This window comes from Tinamus guttatus, unplaced genomic scaffold (assembly GCF_059628265.1).
Source record: "Tinamus guttatus ecotype Peru unplaced genomic scaffold, ASM5962826v1 Tinamus_guttatus_pri_ptg000213l, whole genome shotgun sequence".
Classification (NCBI taxonomy): Eukaryota; Metazoa; Chordata; class Aves; order Tinamiformes; family Tinamidae; genus Tinamus; species Tinamus guttatus.
This window is the reverse complement of record NW_028288747.1, coordinates 4,438,785-4,455,259: the sequence shown is the minus strand read 5'-3', so window position 1 is coordinate 4,455,259 and position 16,475 is coordinate 4,438,785. Positions and strand designations below refer to the sequence as shown.

The 16,475-nt window shown below is 39.9% G+C and overlaps 1 protein-coding gene across 1 annotated transcript in view; it reads left to right on the top strand.

The window, feature by feature from the left end:
- The window catches only part of SORBS2 (sorbin and SH3 domain containing 2), a 114,133-nt gene extending 111,531 nt beyond the window's left edge, over window positions 1-2,602 (top strand). Inside the window, 2 exon segments of the mRNA XM_088524655.1 lie at window positions 1,612-1,718; window positions 2,452-2,602. Of these exon segments, the coding sequence (XP_088380781.1) occupies window positions 1,612-1,718; window positions 2,452-2,513 (169 nt within the window). The 3' untranslated portion in view covers window positions 2,514-2,602.
- The last annotated feature ends 13,873 nt before the right edge of the window (window positions 2,603-16,475 follow it).

Sequence of the window (16,475 nt, the reverse complement as noted above, 5' to 3'; positions counted from 1 at the left end):
AATTTTATTTATATTAGAGGGAGGGAAAAGTAATGTTAAGTTTTAAAGTCAGTGAACTGTTACAGGGGAAAAAAAAATATCATGATGATGATGGTGTTGTGTTTTGGTATTTTGAACTGATGATTATTCACCTGTCAGAGTTACACAGCTGTGTGCTAAGGCAAGCAGCCCTAGCCAGGGCAGAGCTGCCTCCCTCTGCCTCGGCAGCGCTCACGGCTTTTGCGGAGACGGGGGCTGCTTGCCAAGAGCTCTATTGAACCTGGGGAAACGCAGCACCTACTGGTATTCTTTCATTTCCAAGAACCTCTACTAAACCCGACACAAAATGAATAACAACAACTTTGGTAGTCTCATAATCTCTTTCCATTTTTCCACCTTGCATCCCTCTTCAGTCTTCAGTGGGAGGGAGAAAATTCTGTCAATAGTGTCTGAATTTCCCCTCTTACGGCACGTAACTGAAGCCGCTCGCTCACTCAGGGTTTGCTCTGTTCCAATTTGGTTCTGGGGAGGATGTCAAAGAACTCAACCAGGTGTGTTTTCAGCTCCTCTTAGCAGGTGTAGTCTCAGGTATTCAACCTTTCAGACATGCTCTGCAACTGTTCCTCCTTTTAGCCTCCCTCTGTAGGGACTCCATACATAATTTTTGTATGGTAGCCTTTATATCCAAGAGAGAATTTCCCTACTCATGGTTTTTTATTGTGAGAAAGTGCACATCACACTAGGGACAGTATCTTGTTCCACCTGCTCAGTTCACCTATTTTCCTTTTGTCTACCCCCAAGAGATAGGAGATTCTGGGATTTTTTTTCCCCACATTTTTTTTTTCCCCCTTTCACACTCTTTTGCTACCCAACAGTTTCTCTTCCTTTTAGACAGATCATGTGTTTGAATCTGGTAGGTACTTGGCTCACATTTTGTCCCGTTCCCAAGATAGGATATATAAGGAAAAAAGCACAGGGCAAGGAGAGGAGGGCCTGCCAGCGAGGTGGCAGCTCCAGGGAAGCCTGCCTGAGGAGAGCAACAAACCTGGAAGGTGCCTCCTTTCTTCAGCTTTCAAGATGGGGTTCATGGCCCATCACGTTGTTTCTGGCCACTTGTACAGTGCAAAAGGACAACTTCCGAAAGCCACCTCTGGTTGTCCAGTAGCAATTACCCAGCACGTTCCCCACAAGAAGTAGGCACTGCTTTTACATGCAGTGCTCTTAAGTGCCCCATCTCTTTGGTGCCCGTGTGACAGAGTGCTTGGACTGCAAGCTCTGCGTTCTGGCAGGTGTTGCTGATGGGAGGGAAGAGGCTGGCCCATAGTTGCCAGGGGCTCAGCTATAAAATCATGCTGTTGCAAGATATTAGTCTGCGTTTTAACCAGCCCGTTTAACAAATGGACCAGCTGAGGAGCAGTCAGCGCCAGCCTTTCGTGGCTGCTGAGGTATGTTTCAGGTAGAGCAGGACACTTGCTACAGAACAGACCTAGCCTGGCTCGTCCACTAGGCAAAATACAAACACAGGGGAAAGGGGTTTAAGTGTCACTTAATGTCTGAATCAGCTCTTCTACTTCAGCAGAGATACAAAAAACTTTTACTTTTTTTTAAAATGCATCATTTGTCCTATTTAAGGTTTCAGGCTCTATATAACTATACTCCTAGGAATGAAGATGAATTGGAGCTCAGAGAGGGAGATGTCATTGATGTGATGGAAAAATGTGATGATGGCTGGTTTGTGGGTATGTTTTAATTTGGCTGCTTTTTCATTTGTGTTTTATTCATTATTTTCGCTATCCTCAGTTTGTTTGATATCTTATAACCTAATTAATTTTTTATTCAGTATAATTAACCTGACCCTCAACCAAAATCCACTGAAAGTAGTGGATACTTTGGAACCAATGGCCACAAATTGCCGTGTGCCCCCAGCTTGTGGAGAAGCTCTGCTGTCCTTCTCACGAGACACAAAACAAATTGCACGTCATTCTGCCCATCTCCATTAAGACTGGTGATGTAAAACTTACTCACTTTAATACCTCTACAGATTTAGCTATTTCTGAGAGCCAAGTATTGCTAAACACATGCAGGTTTCACAAGTATGTCTAGAAACAAAGTGGCTCAATCACAAACTTTCATATACACTCTGGCTAACTTTTTTTTGTCTTAGTAGTTCATGGCACTTCAAAAATTCACATTAAGCACTGTCAGTTGTAATTGAATAAGTGAAATGATTTTCCAGATTTTAATCAGACAGAACATCTGAATCAGATATGCCTCTTCTATTTGTTTTTTCCTTCCCACGGCTGCAACTTACTAAAATTCACAACTCTAGAATGAAATTCAAAGTAACTAAGTTGTAAGGACAATAAATATTTTTACCACTTGCAAAATATTAAAAAAAAATAAAAATAACCACACACTTGCCTAGTGATTTCCTGTTGTTTCCCGTCTTTCATCTATTGCTTCTAATTTCAGGAACCTCAAGAAGAACCAAATTCTTTGGTACTTTCCCTGGAAACTATGTCAAGAGGCTGTGAATTTTTTCCCCTACTTATTTATGCTGCATCTCTACAACACATCTGCATAAAGCTGCTAGAAAACATGCTACACAGGCCTGCTGTTTTCTTGCTTGCAGTCTCAAATAGAAGCCACCCAGCTCATCCCCATCCCATCCCATCCGCCAAAGCTCCCAGCAGTATTACAGCAACGACTGCAGCGCGAATAGCTAAACTTTGCTGAAACAAGAGGAAGCATTTCGACATTTAAGTATATGTTACTTTGAACATTTTTGAGACACGAAAATAGGAGAAGCCTGATGACAGGTGCACAGGTGAATTGCCATGAGGGATTGGGGTGGGCTGTTTCTGTTTGGAGCATTAGTGGTACTAATGTTGGTGGGGGAAATTGCTAGTGTAATGGGGAAAAAAACATACTTTCAACATGCACACGTTAGGGGAAGTTGCTGTTTACTATTAAAAAATCGTTTGAATTTCAAAATTCTTTTTAGCTTGGCAGCTTATGTTACTTTCACTTTGCTGTATCACAAGTTTGCCTATTGTACTGGTTTACATTGTATGAAAAATTATAATAGAGATTTTTTTTTGCCTGCACTTGTTATGTTGTAACATATGCACAGTGATTGTAAAATCTCAAGCAAGCATAGTGAAAAAGAGGGGAACTGGAAGTGTCCTGAATGGGTGCAATGGTGTTGGCTAAGCCATTTTTCTTTCCCGCCCCGCTCCCCCCCCTAAAAAGCAGTAGTGTTTTTTGTTAAAAGGTAAGAAAGTGCAAGAGGCCTGAAACCTTGGTAAGCAGGATTTAATGACGAGACAGGCAAGGATATAAGCATAGACTATAATAACCTGCTACTGATGTCTGACTTTAAATGGTTGTAATCCAAATGTTGCAATAGTCAGCAACATGAAGTGTGAGAGTTTAGTGTTTTTTTAATGTATCACATGACTTAAGCAGGATGTAAACAGTGTTAGTGCAATGTTTTCTAACATAGCCACCTGAAAAATATTCACAAGTATCATGTACTGATTTTATTTCACTGCATATATATGTTAACAAAACCTGAGTTACGCATTCTTTTTAGGAATTTAGTACAAAAAAAAAAAAAATCACAAGTATTGAAACTGATACATTTTAGGTTTTGTTTTTCCTGAATGAAACAAGTATTTGAAAACATACACTTTCCTTAAAGGTAAGCATAAATAATATGTGAAATTAAGGCACACGGTGATGATGACTATGGCTTTATACAAAAAAAAAAAAAAAAAAATCAGATTTGGTTTCTTCAGCACCTTATAGATGGCAAAAGCTTTTTCTGTATTTCTGTATGGTGGGTAAAGAACTGAAATTATCAAAATGTATTTAGTCTCTGTAGCATTTTGTACATATGTTTGCTTTGCTTTTTTTTTGTACAGAGCCATTTTGTTGTTGATTTAAAAAAAATAATTTCCTTATTTGATCTTTGCCCTTTTCCACATACAAAATATTTCAGTGCATTTTTCTTGCCCCACTTACCATAAGGACATCTGGGTAGTGCAATTCTGTAAAATAGCATTTTATGCAGAATTTTATTAATTAAAATATGGTTTACCAGCCAAATCTAAATGTACATATGTCTTTATTATTCAGAGATGTCATTAAGACAAAGGTAAAGAAACATCTTTGTGCAGCATACCTTTATTATTGCAGATTTCATGGCAAAAGCTTTATATTTCAAAGGCGTTCAATTTTAAATTAGATCTGCATGCAGCTTTGCTGTGAGATTAATACCTATCTTTGATGCCATTTATGATTGAAGACTTAAATATCTATTGCCTGTGATATTTAAAAAGTACTGTTTCTACTCTGTATCTGATTTAAAAAAAAAAAAATACAAGTTTTTCATACCTGGCTTTCAGGTGACTGACTTGGAATTCTTACAAGCAAAAGGTCTCTGTGTTTTTTGGAGTTTTTTTGTTTGTTTTTGTTTTCCTTTTTTTTCCCTTGAGTAGACTTCTAATAAATTTTGCTTGGAGTACACAACTGTTTCCCCCCATCATTTCTCAAAATACATCTAATATAGAACAGAAGCGTTTGGTAATAGTTGGCTTGAATGCAAAAAATCAAGTTTCTCTTTGCATGTGCTTTGTTTCCTCCTAAACCACACAAGGGGTATATATATATATATAGGCAATCAGCTCTGCCTTTGCTCAGCAGCCACGTACGGCACCCAGCTGGTCCACTTCACTGTCACATTGAAGAAAACTTGCATCCAAACGCACCATTCTAGATCTCCTCCAGCAACAGTGCTAATACAAAATGATTTTTCTGTTGCCAGAGCTGCCCTTCACTCCATCAGCACAAAGGTAAAATGCACAACTGTGAAACCTGTCAGAGGTTCCCACACCATTACCCTTTCCTTTGACTTAACAAAAGCAAAACAAGAGCTCCTCTGCAAAGTAACAGCATAGAAGATTAAAAAACTAAACAAGACAAAATCAGATTTGAGGGATCATCTTACAATTAGGGCTTCAAGTATAAACTTCTCAGCAACAAATGTAACAACTTGATGTTAAAATACACAAAACCAGGCCACGCAGGATGCGAGGCAAGCCCTGCCCCCAGGAACAGCTTTTACACAGTGTCACACGTGCTCCTCCGAGTCACCCTGGCCTTGATTGCCATGTCCTCCCAAACACTGCCCCGGCCCTGTTTTTTACCACTGAAGAATGCCACCAAGCTGCATTTTATTATGAATCATCTCTGAGTCCAATCTACATTTTTTTTTTTATCTTTACAATACCTATGCTGAAAGGAAAAAAAAAAAATAGCAGTCCTAAGTATAACTTTGCGTAGCCAAAGGTAACATTAACAATGGTGATGGCTGCTTGAATGCCACCACATGAACTCCTTAGGCAGTGTAAACACGTCCCTACCGGGGGGCTTGCAAGTTGGACACAGCCCTACTCAGAATGAGGCTCCTTCAGGTAAACGTGGCTTTCCCATGAAAAGTTTACCTACCATCTGCATCTCTTCTCAGAGCCTTGTAAGGTAGGGGAAGGGCAGTGTATGAAACAAGCTGATGTTGTGTGGCTTGTCCTCGCTGCTGTGCCAGCCAGCGTACCAAACAGGGCTGGGTCTTCCCGGAGCTCCTGCTTTGTACCATACACCCGCAAGAACGTTAGGATGTACGAAGTAGTGTGCCTTGAAGGGGTCCTTTTTCCTTTTCTGTAGAAGTTAGCCTAACATTTGTAAGGGCTGGAAGCACAAATGGTCAGTCTCACTATCTCTTACAGCCTCAAAAAAAAAGCTGCACAAGCTACATTTCAATGCAGTGATAGAGACTGACCTGAGCGAAGGGTCCCAGGCAGTTTTAACATTCTGTTGCCAGCACTGACGCGAATCATGTTGTCATGTTACTCTGTAATGCCTGCTATTTACTAGTTGCCTTTAAGTGCTGATGTACAGAAGCGTGACAAGAACACAAGGTGCTTCCTGTGCATTTGAAAGAGAACTGCAAAAGCTCATGTGAAGCAGAAGTTATGAAGTAAGGGGTTCTAGAAGAACCTTAGGTCATTGCTAAGTATATTCTCTTAAACCATTTATAGTTAATTACGTGGTGAAACCCTGGCCGTGCTCCAGATAACTGCAAGCCCTGTTGAATTCCAGGGCCAGAGTTTCTCTCAAGGATTGTATTTGTAATAGTATTCCCATGATAGCTTGAAAAGGAAAGTACACAAAAGAGAAACCCTGAAGCAACGGTCTGGTTTGCACTGTGCAGGCAAAGGCCAGACCCAGTTTAGCTGCTGCCACATACAGCAGAGCCCCTTGCTCCCTCCAGCACCCAGCCCACAGCCCGAGTCCAGCACCCATGTACGGGGCAGGGAGGCTGCCAGACCACAACACAGACCTCAAGGCATCAGCCACAGCAGGGAGCTAGTTAAGCTTTATTTGCTACCACTGTATAGGTAACCAGCATCATACCATTCGTTTGACTGGAGGGAAAAACTGCTGTTTGAGTTTCAGCTTCTCCCTTGGAAAGCGTTTTTAAAAATCTTAGTTAAATTACCCCACAGTATCTTTCTCATCAATATACTGGAATCACTCATTAGCAACTGAGAAATATTTTTCTACGTACCCACTGAAATACAGTGGAAATCCATGAGAAGGAAAACAAAAGAATGACTGAATGAAATCTTGCTTGCATTATCCCGAGTCAGATAAAATTTAGGCCAAAGCAAGTGAAGCGCCTGACACAGAGGCTCTCATCCACATATTTTGTATCACCTCCAAAACAGGAAAAGCAAAATTTTCTAAACTAAAATGCAGCGATGAAAGTAGGGAGGAGCCTAAATAATTGTTCAGGTACAATTTTTGGTCTAATTCTGGTGGTTACTTTACCACTTTTGCACTCAACATTCTCAGCTCTTAGGTGACTTCCCTATATAATACTAGAAGGCATAATTCTGTAATTTTATATTTAACTTTTGTTTATTCAAGACTCAGAGATGGAGTGAAGCTTAATTTGCATGTCATAGCAGATTATTTAATATTACCCAAAAACATTCTCTTTAAAATAGCCTTAATGCCTGTAACAAATATCCCAGCACAATTTTCTGAGTAGCCTTTAAGTTCTGTCACATCTAATTAGAGCTAGAGGTTCCCACTTAACAGAATGACATTACATCACAAGTGATGCATAGAAGGGGGGAGAAAGTGTTGACTGACAACCAGCAACTCGTTGCTAGGTTTTTCTTTGGTACGAATACACAGATCTCAACGATTTATGTTTCTCACTGCCAACATAAATAACAGAATTTGAAGCCGTTATTTCATCACCATTTTACAATGCATAACAAAGTAACCCTCCTACATTTTCCATCCATCAGAGAAGACAGTAAAACACATTTCAATAAATATTCCCAGAATAATGTAATTATTTCTATTTTCACCAGTGAAGAATTACCAGACATATATACAGTGATTCTTGTTCTCTCCCCCTAACCCTTAGTTTTAAAAAAAAAAAAAAAAAAAGCTAAAGGGAATAAACTTCTCTATTGCAAGTCACTGATTCCCCTTACAAGAGAGAGTCCTAGTTTCACCTAGATCCACTTTAAATGACTTGCTCTTCCCCCAAATGATTTTTTTTATTACTACTTTTATTTGCTAATTAAATATTTGGAAAGATCTGGACCTTTGCCACTTTCTTGGCTGTCTTAAAAAACCTCCATTAAACCTCCATTAAAATTCCATTTTAATGCATTATGATGCTTTTTAGAACCAACCCTGTGAAGACCAAAGAAATTGACCACCCTAAGTATGAAGAGAGTCATCAAACGGTCAGTCACTCGCATTAGATGGTTTCCCTGACACAGGGTTGGGCCCTGGGGCACAGGCAGCCCCACGGCCGGCCCCGCGGCGTAGCCCAACATGTCGTTCGGGGGAGGTGGCCCCGCTGCGCCGGCCGCAGGCGCTTGCTACAGAAACCCCAGGCTCGCTGTGACTCACCTCATGCTTCCCCTGCTGCCGGGCAGGGGGCGAGGGTTTGCACTCCAGACTGTAATGTGAAACATGCACAAATACTCCGCAGGGCTCCACACCTGCTAAGGGCTTTTCTTACGCTGCCACTGATTCATCTGTTAAACATAGGTACTTTCCCTACGTAGCTTTGGAAGTATTGGAGCAGGTGAGAATCAGCTCCCACCTTAGACCATACAAGAGGTTAAATTAAAATGCCCAACATCTGAGGAAAAGAGCAATTATTTATATGGCATCTTTTATCCAAACAACACTATGAACTATTTATAGTCTGTCTTCATCTGCTACCACAGCCAACTGTGAGGTACAAGGCACAAAACACCACGCACAAACTGCAGCAGCCAGTATGAAAGCCATATCCCACCAAAAGCATAGGAAATTTTAAGGACATGACAACTATCCACTCATTACCAAGCCACACCTATATATCAATGTTATGAAGTAAGCAAATTACTGTAAGGGTGCAAGATTTCTGCCAATGGCCAGAGGAAAAAAAAAAAAAAAAAAGGGAGGCCTATGCCAGCACCAGGTAATCATATCTGACACAGTTTTAAGTTGCGAAAGATTTGGGTTTTTTTTAAAAGGTGTTTAAAAAACAAACACACACACACAACCCTGACTTTTCAGCAGCAGACATAAGTTTAATAAAATAAGTAAATAAATTTATTTTTATTTTATTTATTTTATTAAATACTAAGAAACTGTACAGGCAGTAGGAGGCTGATCCCTGCTGTATTCGTCCAACACTTAAGAGGACTCCCTACTCCCTACTTTAAGGTTTTAGCCATTGATTAAACACATATAAAAATTACTAAATTAGACTTTACAGATGTACTTTCACATGCACATCTTGTACCTCCAATAACCTGTATTTCTCAAACATCTTTCCCTTTAAAGTCCTCCAAAACACAAAAATCAGAGGTGGATGCAATGTGATTCCTGAGGGAGAAAGCACAGGCCATGCTGGAAATAGAAGCAGGCCAGACCAGGGAGAGCTGTTTCCAGGCCCTGGAAATGGGATACTTGACTGAATTAATGGAAGCCAACTCAGGAACCACACACTTCCATCACTACACACAGCTTGTACTTCTTCCTCTAAGGACAGTGCCTCAAGAAAGCCTCAGAAAAGCAACTGCTAAATGAGAGCTACGAGGACTGAGATCCACAGGGGAGGATCCGAACTCCTACAGCTGAAGATGTGCCTGCACACATAGGCCATCTCTCAGACTCTCCAAGCACCATGGGCCCCCATTCCTCACCGCTCCTCAAGGCAGCCTTAGCTACTTTTTTCTGCTCTTCCACCACTCCGCCCTTTCCCATCAACTCCAGAGACAGGAGGATTACGGAGGAAAAGGCAGCAAGTCACAGAAGAGCAAGAGGTGAAGGAACAGCAGCTCCAGGGCAAACTTACCTCTGCATTGCCCCGCAGACGCCTCATGCTGACCCTGGGAATCACCGTACTCTACTGCCACTGCAAGTACAGTAGCGTTCACAAATGAGAAATGCTGTAATTCTGTGGTAGCCTGGTGAGGCTCTGAGAGTCTGCCCCTTGCAGCCCTTTACCCAGACAGCTGCCAAGAGCATACCTGCCACATCTTGGGCATTGCTTGCATGGCTGGAATTCCAGAAGCTTTCAAAGATGCAACGTGCCTGCTGCATCAAGCCATACCATACATGCTGAACAACAGCTTCCACAGCACATGATCAGCATTAGTTAGGAGGTCCTCACCTTAAACATCTTGACATTTTCTCATGTGAAACTACCTTAGCGAGTGATTTTTAAGCTCTGGAAAGCATAATGCCTATAGTAATTGCTAAAATGCTATTGACAGGCTAGTGAAAAACCTTTTTAGATTGTAAACAAGATGGTTTCCAAATCTTTAATTCTACAAAAACTTCTGTCAGAGGAGCTTTACTGGTATTTCAAAGCACTAGCTGTACATACAATGATTCACCTCTGTCTTCACTTTGTAGACACAGGATTTTCTTTGAAAAGGGATGAAGGGATTATCTTCATGATAAGGGATTATCTTCAAATTTTGGCCTGAATTTCTACAGTACGAAAAAACTTCAAGAGTTAAAGTTCCCAACTAAAGTATGAATGAATAATATTAACTTACAGTTAATACTACTGGCAGTACACACCTAAAGATAGATTCCCTGTGTACTAGAACATATCAAAAGCAGATACAAAAATACTACTTTTAAGTCTGGGTGCCCAACAGCTTCCACACTGTCTCTTCAGGATAGAGTAACTGGACACTGATAAAACTGAAGAGCGTAGCATATAACATTTCTGCTGGTTTTGCCCCATTGTGGTTATAGCCTCAGGATACAGCAAGTTCTTTGAATCTTTTCTCAAAGCTACCCACTTACCTCACACTCACTGAACAAAAAGCAGACAAATCCCGTAAAAGCAAGGTGTGAGGTGCCTAATTAATTACTTTCACTCCGTGCTTTCTCTTGCTGTTAAGCAAATTTATTGACATGGACAAGTGACAGTATTCCTTTAACAAAAAGAAATCAAAATTACAATGAAGAAATCCCTCAAGTATAAGCTAAATATACGCATTAAGCCGGAATAACTTCAGTGCGCGTCAGAACTCCCTGAGATCCAGCTCCATGGCTAGCTACATTCTAAAGCTGCCGATCTCTGGCTCCCATCCCATCCTTATACTTAACTAAACAGAGTACCATATTTGTCTTTCAGCTGTTGCTGTTTGTTACGACCCAATAAATATGGATAACTCCTCCATAGCAACTGCTGTTAAAATTTTAAACCCAAGCCACAAGGTGAAAGAAAAATAGATACTGAATACAGTAGATTATGGAACTCAAAATGACAATTGCATATTAAAAAAAAAAAATCTCATGTCTGCTTCTTAAAGAAAAAGATTCAAAGATTTGGCACAAATCTTTGGTGGTCTAAGGGACCACAAATGAATGTGGCCTTACACGTGACCTCACCATTTCTGTATGAAGTCTCATCTCATGTGAGACAACAAAATAAATCAAGGTATCAGTCTAAAAGTTTGACATGTGCCTTGGAAAAAGCCTGGAACTGCTCTGCACTTAGACTTAATGCAAAATAAACTGCTTTTCATTTCTAAGCTTCTCCGATGTAGGCTTTGTGTCACTAGACTAATACAAAACCATAGCAGATCCCCACACAAACATGCACTGACACACATGGAGCACTCGGTGGAAAAAACTCCCACCAAATACACTGCTACAGGGTGAGCCACTGCAGACCATACCCCAGTACTTCAAAATTGCAGTGACATCCTGGCTAGCGTCTCATGTTGTGTACGGGGCTCCAAATACCCGGAACAAGCACAAAGGAAACTCCAGGGCCACAGCTTCAATGGCATTCATGCTGTTGGAGGGCAGTTGTAGATAAGGACTTTGCTCTGCTCTGGTAAATATAAAAGTGCATTTTTTTTGCAGCTCATGGTAAAGGCAAAAGCTATAACCAGCCAATTAAAATGAAAGCCAGGGGAAAGGCCAGAAGAAATCAGGGGCCTCAGTCACCTAAGGCTGCTTCACCTTCCATCTTCCTTCTGTCTTCTGTAGATGCTACATCCCTAGGCTTTTTTCACCTGTTATTTACAGAGGAGGGCTTTCTGAATAAATTAAAAGTGGTCCCCTACTTCTTGTTCTTTTTCTTGTCTATAATTTCAAAACTGACTCAAAGATCATCTAGATAAAGGCTAAAGCTTAGATTAGGAATAAAGCACCAGTGACAGTCGTAGAAGCAGCAGTATTATTTTAACAAAATTGCTGTTCTTGATACTAATCAAGACCTTTTTTTTCCAGATATTTATTTTTGGTAGCAAAAGTTTATACAATATTTACAACCAAGAGGGCAGAAAACATGGTGTTTCTACTGGAAATGAGATATACACTCTCAAGCTCCCAAGCTCCATGGAGGCTGATGGTAGTTTCACCACTAGCTCAGAGAAGGACAAGGTTTCTCTCATCATCCTGTAATGGCTAAGAGAACTATTTCACTAATCAGAACACTGTGGTTTGGAAAGAAATCAGAACATTATGGTTTGGAAAGAACAGGAAGAAAGAAGACTCACATAAAAATGAACCTCTTGATTCCCTCAGACCTCTTCACCATTCCTTTAGTAATTACAATAAGCTTTCCTCTAGAAAGGGTCAGCAGGTTAGAGCTACCACATTGCATGAAAAAAAAAAAAAAAAGTGAGGATGTGTTAGCTAATATGATCATACATTAGATCAAAAAACAGAAATAATCATTTTAGAAATACAAAATGAGACTTTGTTTTTATTACAGGCAGTACTGGGTGTCCAAAGAGTTATGTTACAGCTCTTGAATACGAATGTCATTACACACCTAGTGAAGTATTTGAACTCTATTACTGAATGTATCTCGCTCTATAATATGTCTTATGAGAGATTTCTTAAGTCTAACAATTTATATGTACTATTCATTCCAGTAATGCTGAATCGCAAGCACATCAGAAAATAGTTTAACAGGCAGGCACCTTATGTTGTGTTAAAGAAAAAGGTGTCTGCATGTTAATTTATGAAGCTTTCTGGACTTATCTGTTGCACTGGCACAAAGCCTTGCTAACTCCATTCCAAGTTTACTCTTCTGGAATGAGTTTATTCAGCTCTCGGTGCCAAAATGGGCTTTAACTTTAAACCAAATAAGGCATCAGCTCGCCAAACTCGGAGGTGACGTTTGATTCTAGCTATTAAACAGAGCTGAATCCCTGATGCCTGAATGAGCTGAGAAGAAAAACAGTTCCTTCCTTACAGTCAGTACTGCAGTCCTAGTCTTTAGGATTCTCCATTAGCACTGCTACAGGCTGTCAAAAGAGCAAGAGAAACCCTTTTCAATACACAGAAAAACCACATCCTATCAGAAATCATTTTTTTGGTTCTTAGAAAAGTAATTAAACAAACATACAAATAATAAAAAGCATTGCAGCTTTTATTTTTTTAAAAAAATAGGAATTCTAATTAAAATGGGAATTGATGTTACGTCAGGCTCTCAGAGTAACCCATAAAGGACAGGAAACCTCTTCCAAAATCACAACACAACCCATGCAAAACAAAGACCTAGCAGAAATTTGATAACGGAGGTAACACTTTCAGCAATCAATGCATTAATCAGAACCATAAGAACATTGCTGGAAGCTCAGTACACATATATCTTAGCTTGCAAATATGTGATAGGCCTAAGTTTTCAAAATAAATGAGTGGCACCTCAATGCCTGAATGCAAATTCAGCATTTTACTCATCTAGACACTGTAAAGCACCTGTTATTTTATATATGCCTCTAACTCTTCCGTGGCCTTTTTTCAAAATTAGATAGAAACCAGGAGAATCCATGCCCGAATTTCAGATAATACAGAAGTTCAGAAGAAAATATGTACACTGGTGGAACAAGCTGTTTAAAATAGGAGATTTCAATAGACATATACAACAGATTAAATACACATACAACAGATTTTTGAAACAAACAATTTCAGTAGAACATTTATTTTCCACTTATTTGCTAGTTAATTTATGTCAGATTATTAACAAAGGTTTTAAAAGGCCTCCACTTGCTAAGCAGGAAATCTCCTGGAGAAAAGGAGGGAAAGGAGGGGGAAAAAAAAGTCTCAAAGGAGGGAACAGTTGAGCCAAATTGTTTCAAAACAAGGGGAGGGAAGCTGAGAGGAGGGGAGAGAAAGCAGCAGAGTTGTGGGAATGACCTTCCCCACCATATGTGCTGTGTTTACATGCCTGAGAGGGGTACAAAACCCAGAGGAGGACAGACCCCCTCTCCTCCTCTCTCAGTCGGGGCAGGAGAAAAATACCAGAAGTGCTTGTCATACCGGCTAGGAAAGAGAAAGAGAAGATTTCTCCTTTGCCAGGAAAAATTCAGGGCACTGCTAACTTATCAGACATGCACTAACCAAAAGCTGATACGAAATGTTCAACTGGATCCAAGTTATTAACCACTGCTGCTCCCTGACCTTGCAAGTAGGAATAACTCAGATCTGTATATGAATAGTCCTATCCTATTGCTTTGGGAAAGCATTTTAAAATAAGTAAATTTTAATAAAAGGAAACTTCCTCTATACTCACATACTCTGAAATAGAGAACAGGCCATGTAGTAGGGAATATTCTGGCCTTTCACCTCTCAAGAGCGAGTTTAAGAACATGCTGTTCCACATGTGCAAATGATTGTATCCTAGGTTGTTAGTGCCTAAATTTCACAAACGGAGACTCAGTTCAGTACAGTTTATCATGAAAGAGACTAAGCTCCAAATTAGGACAGGAGGTTTATCATATTTTTGGCTTAAAGTACATATACTCTGAAAAGAGCTTTTTTTTTTTTTTTTTTTCCTGCCTCTGCCAGGGTTTTTTCATGTTTATATTCTGCAGCCATAACATATGAGATTAAAAAAAAATAGCAAATGTGTACTGAGTTAATCTCTATTTATAAGTAAATCTGTTGATTTGTAAGGAGACAACATTTTCTTCCATTGAGGCAGGGAAGCACTAGGAAAGAAAAAGGAACCTCTCACCCCAAATATTCTGACAGGAATGCAAAAGCAAGCGTGTCAATAACCTGGTGGTAAAGGATACCCCCGTGTCATGGGCACAGCAACTTGCTTCCAAAGCTAGCAAGGTAGCATGGTGTGCAATGATGCCACTCAGCATTTCCAGTAAAACCTGTCTCACACTCATACTCCAATAGGCAAGATTTCTTAAAATTATACACAGTAAAAGTAAGTAGCCCTTCCTTCACTGACAGGAAAGCACCTCTACTGAAGTGGATAACAGGCTCTCTAGTTTCAATCCGGTTCAGTTGATCATCTTCGTCTTACACTAAAAGAAATCTTACACTAAAAGAAATGAAATGCTTTAGGGAGATTAAAAAACACAACAAAAATGTAAACTTTCTTAAAAGTAGTCACCAAAAAGAAGCTAGGAGACAGCCTTAAGTAGCAAATATTACTGCCTCCTAACCTGGATTTTTTTTTTTGAGAGTTACCAAAGAATAAATAGACTTAACACTCAACTAGTGCTTTAGGTGTCCCTGCTTGAACAAGGGGGTTGAACTAGATGATCTCTAGAGGTCTCAACCATTCTGTGATTCTATGATCTAGCAAATACTGTCTTGAATAACAGCACCTTGACGAGTAGGTTATCCTTCCTATAAAAAAGGCAGGATAAATTCTGGAGTCTTCTATAAGAACCATATCTCAATCAGAACTCTCAGAACTCAATCATATAAGCCAGTAGCTTCCACTGAAATTAAGAGGAACTGCCAACTTGGAGAAGGGTTGAGCCTGCCCAGTCTCTAACCATATCTTGTAATATTGCCAGTGACAAAAAAGCAAATTAAACTTTTTTATTTAAACCACTTAACAGCCATCACAAACTGACTAGATAGCCACCCTTCCTTTACTTGACCAGCATTCAAAGTGCTTAGCAGGATTTGAAAAGAGGAATTTTCAAGAAGCTTCCCAAGTGAGCAAGTTGTTGCACAAGTACAGAATGTATTGATAATGGAAACTGTCAACATTTGATCACAGGCTTGACTCGATACAGCAATTCCTACATAAGTCATGGAGTGAGCAAAAGCAGATAAATCTTCTTCCTTAAGGAACAGAGAAGTCTTTTCACAATGGTAGGAAAAAAAAAAAAATATATATATATATATATATACACACATGCGGATTGTTACTATGCCAAAATACGTATACTCATTTGTTTTTATTCAGCTGTTCTATCCACGCTCTGACTTGCTATGACTCATTTGGGGAGAAGGGAAAAAAAAAAAAAAAAACACCACCTTTGCCTGACCAGAAGCATAGACGTTGTCACAAACAGGCCCAACTCTGGGCAAACACATCAATTCGTTAATATAAAGAGAAATCTGTAACAGCATGATAAGATAAAAAAAATATATCCCTCTCTTTTGGAGCAAAATAAAGTCAAAATCAAGCAGAACAAGCTGATACGAGGAAGCCAAAAGGATCGCAGAGTATAGTAACACCAACAACCAAGAGAAGGCAAACACAATTACACTAGAGAAAGCTGAGATTACTACGCTAGGAAGAGATGCCATCAATTAATATTTCATTTCTTTGCCCAGTACGAGATGCGCGTGTGACATCTGTGAAAATGTTTCAGGCCACTAATTACTTCATAGCACTCAAGTGGCTGTTGCTTAAAAACTCAGTTGAAGGGCTAGAATGGCTGTAAGAAATTACTTGCTACGTAATAAAGCAAAACAATACTTTAAGAAGGAAATATCACCATCGACGTTTCTGTTTAGGCGAAAGAGATAAGGGAACATAGTCAGAGCAGTGTGTTGCTGAGTTAAAACAAGCGCCGGCAATGGAAGCAGCTGTCACAAACGGGTAACAGCACTGCTTTAAGAAACCAGAAGGACGTTGCAACCCGATGCGTACTGAGAGTAGGGGCCGCTGA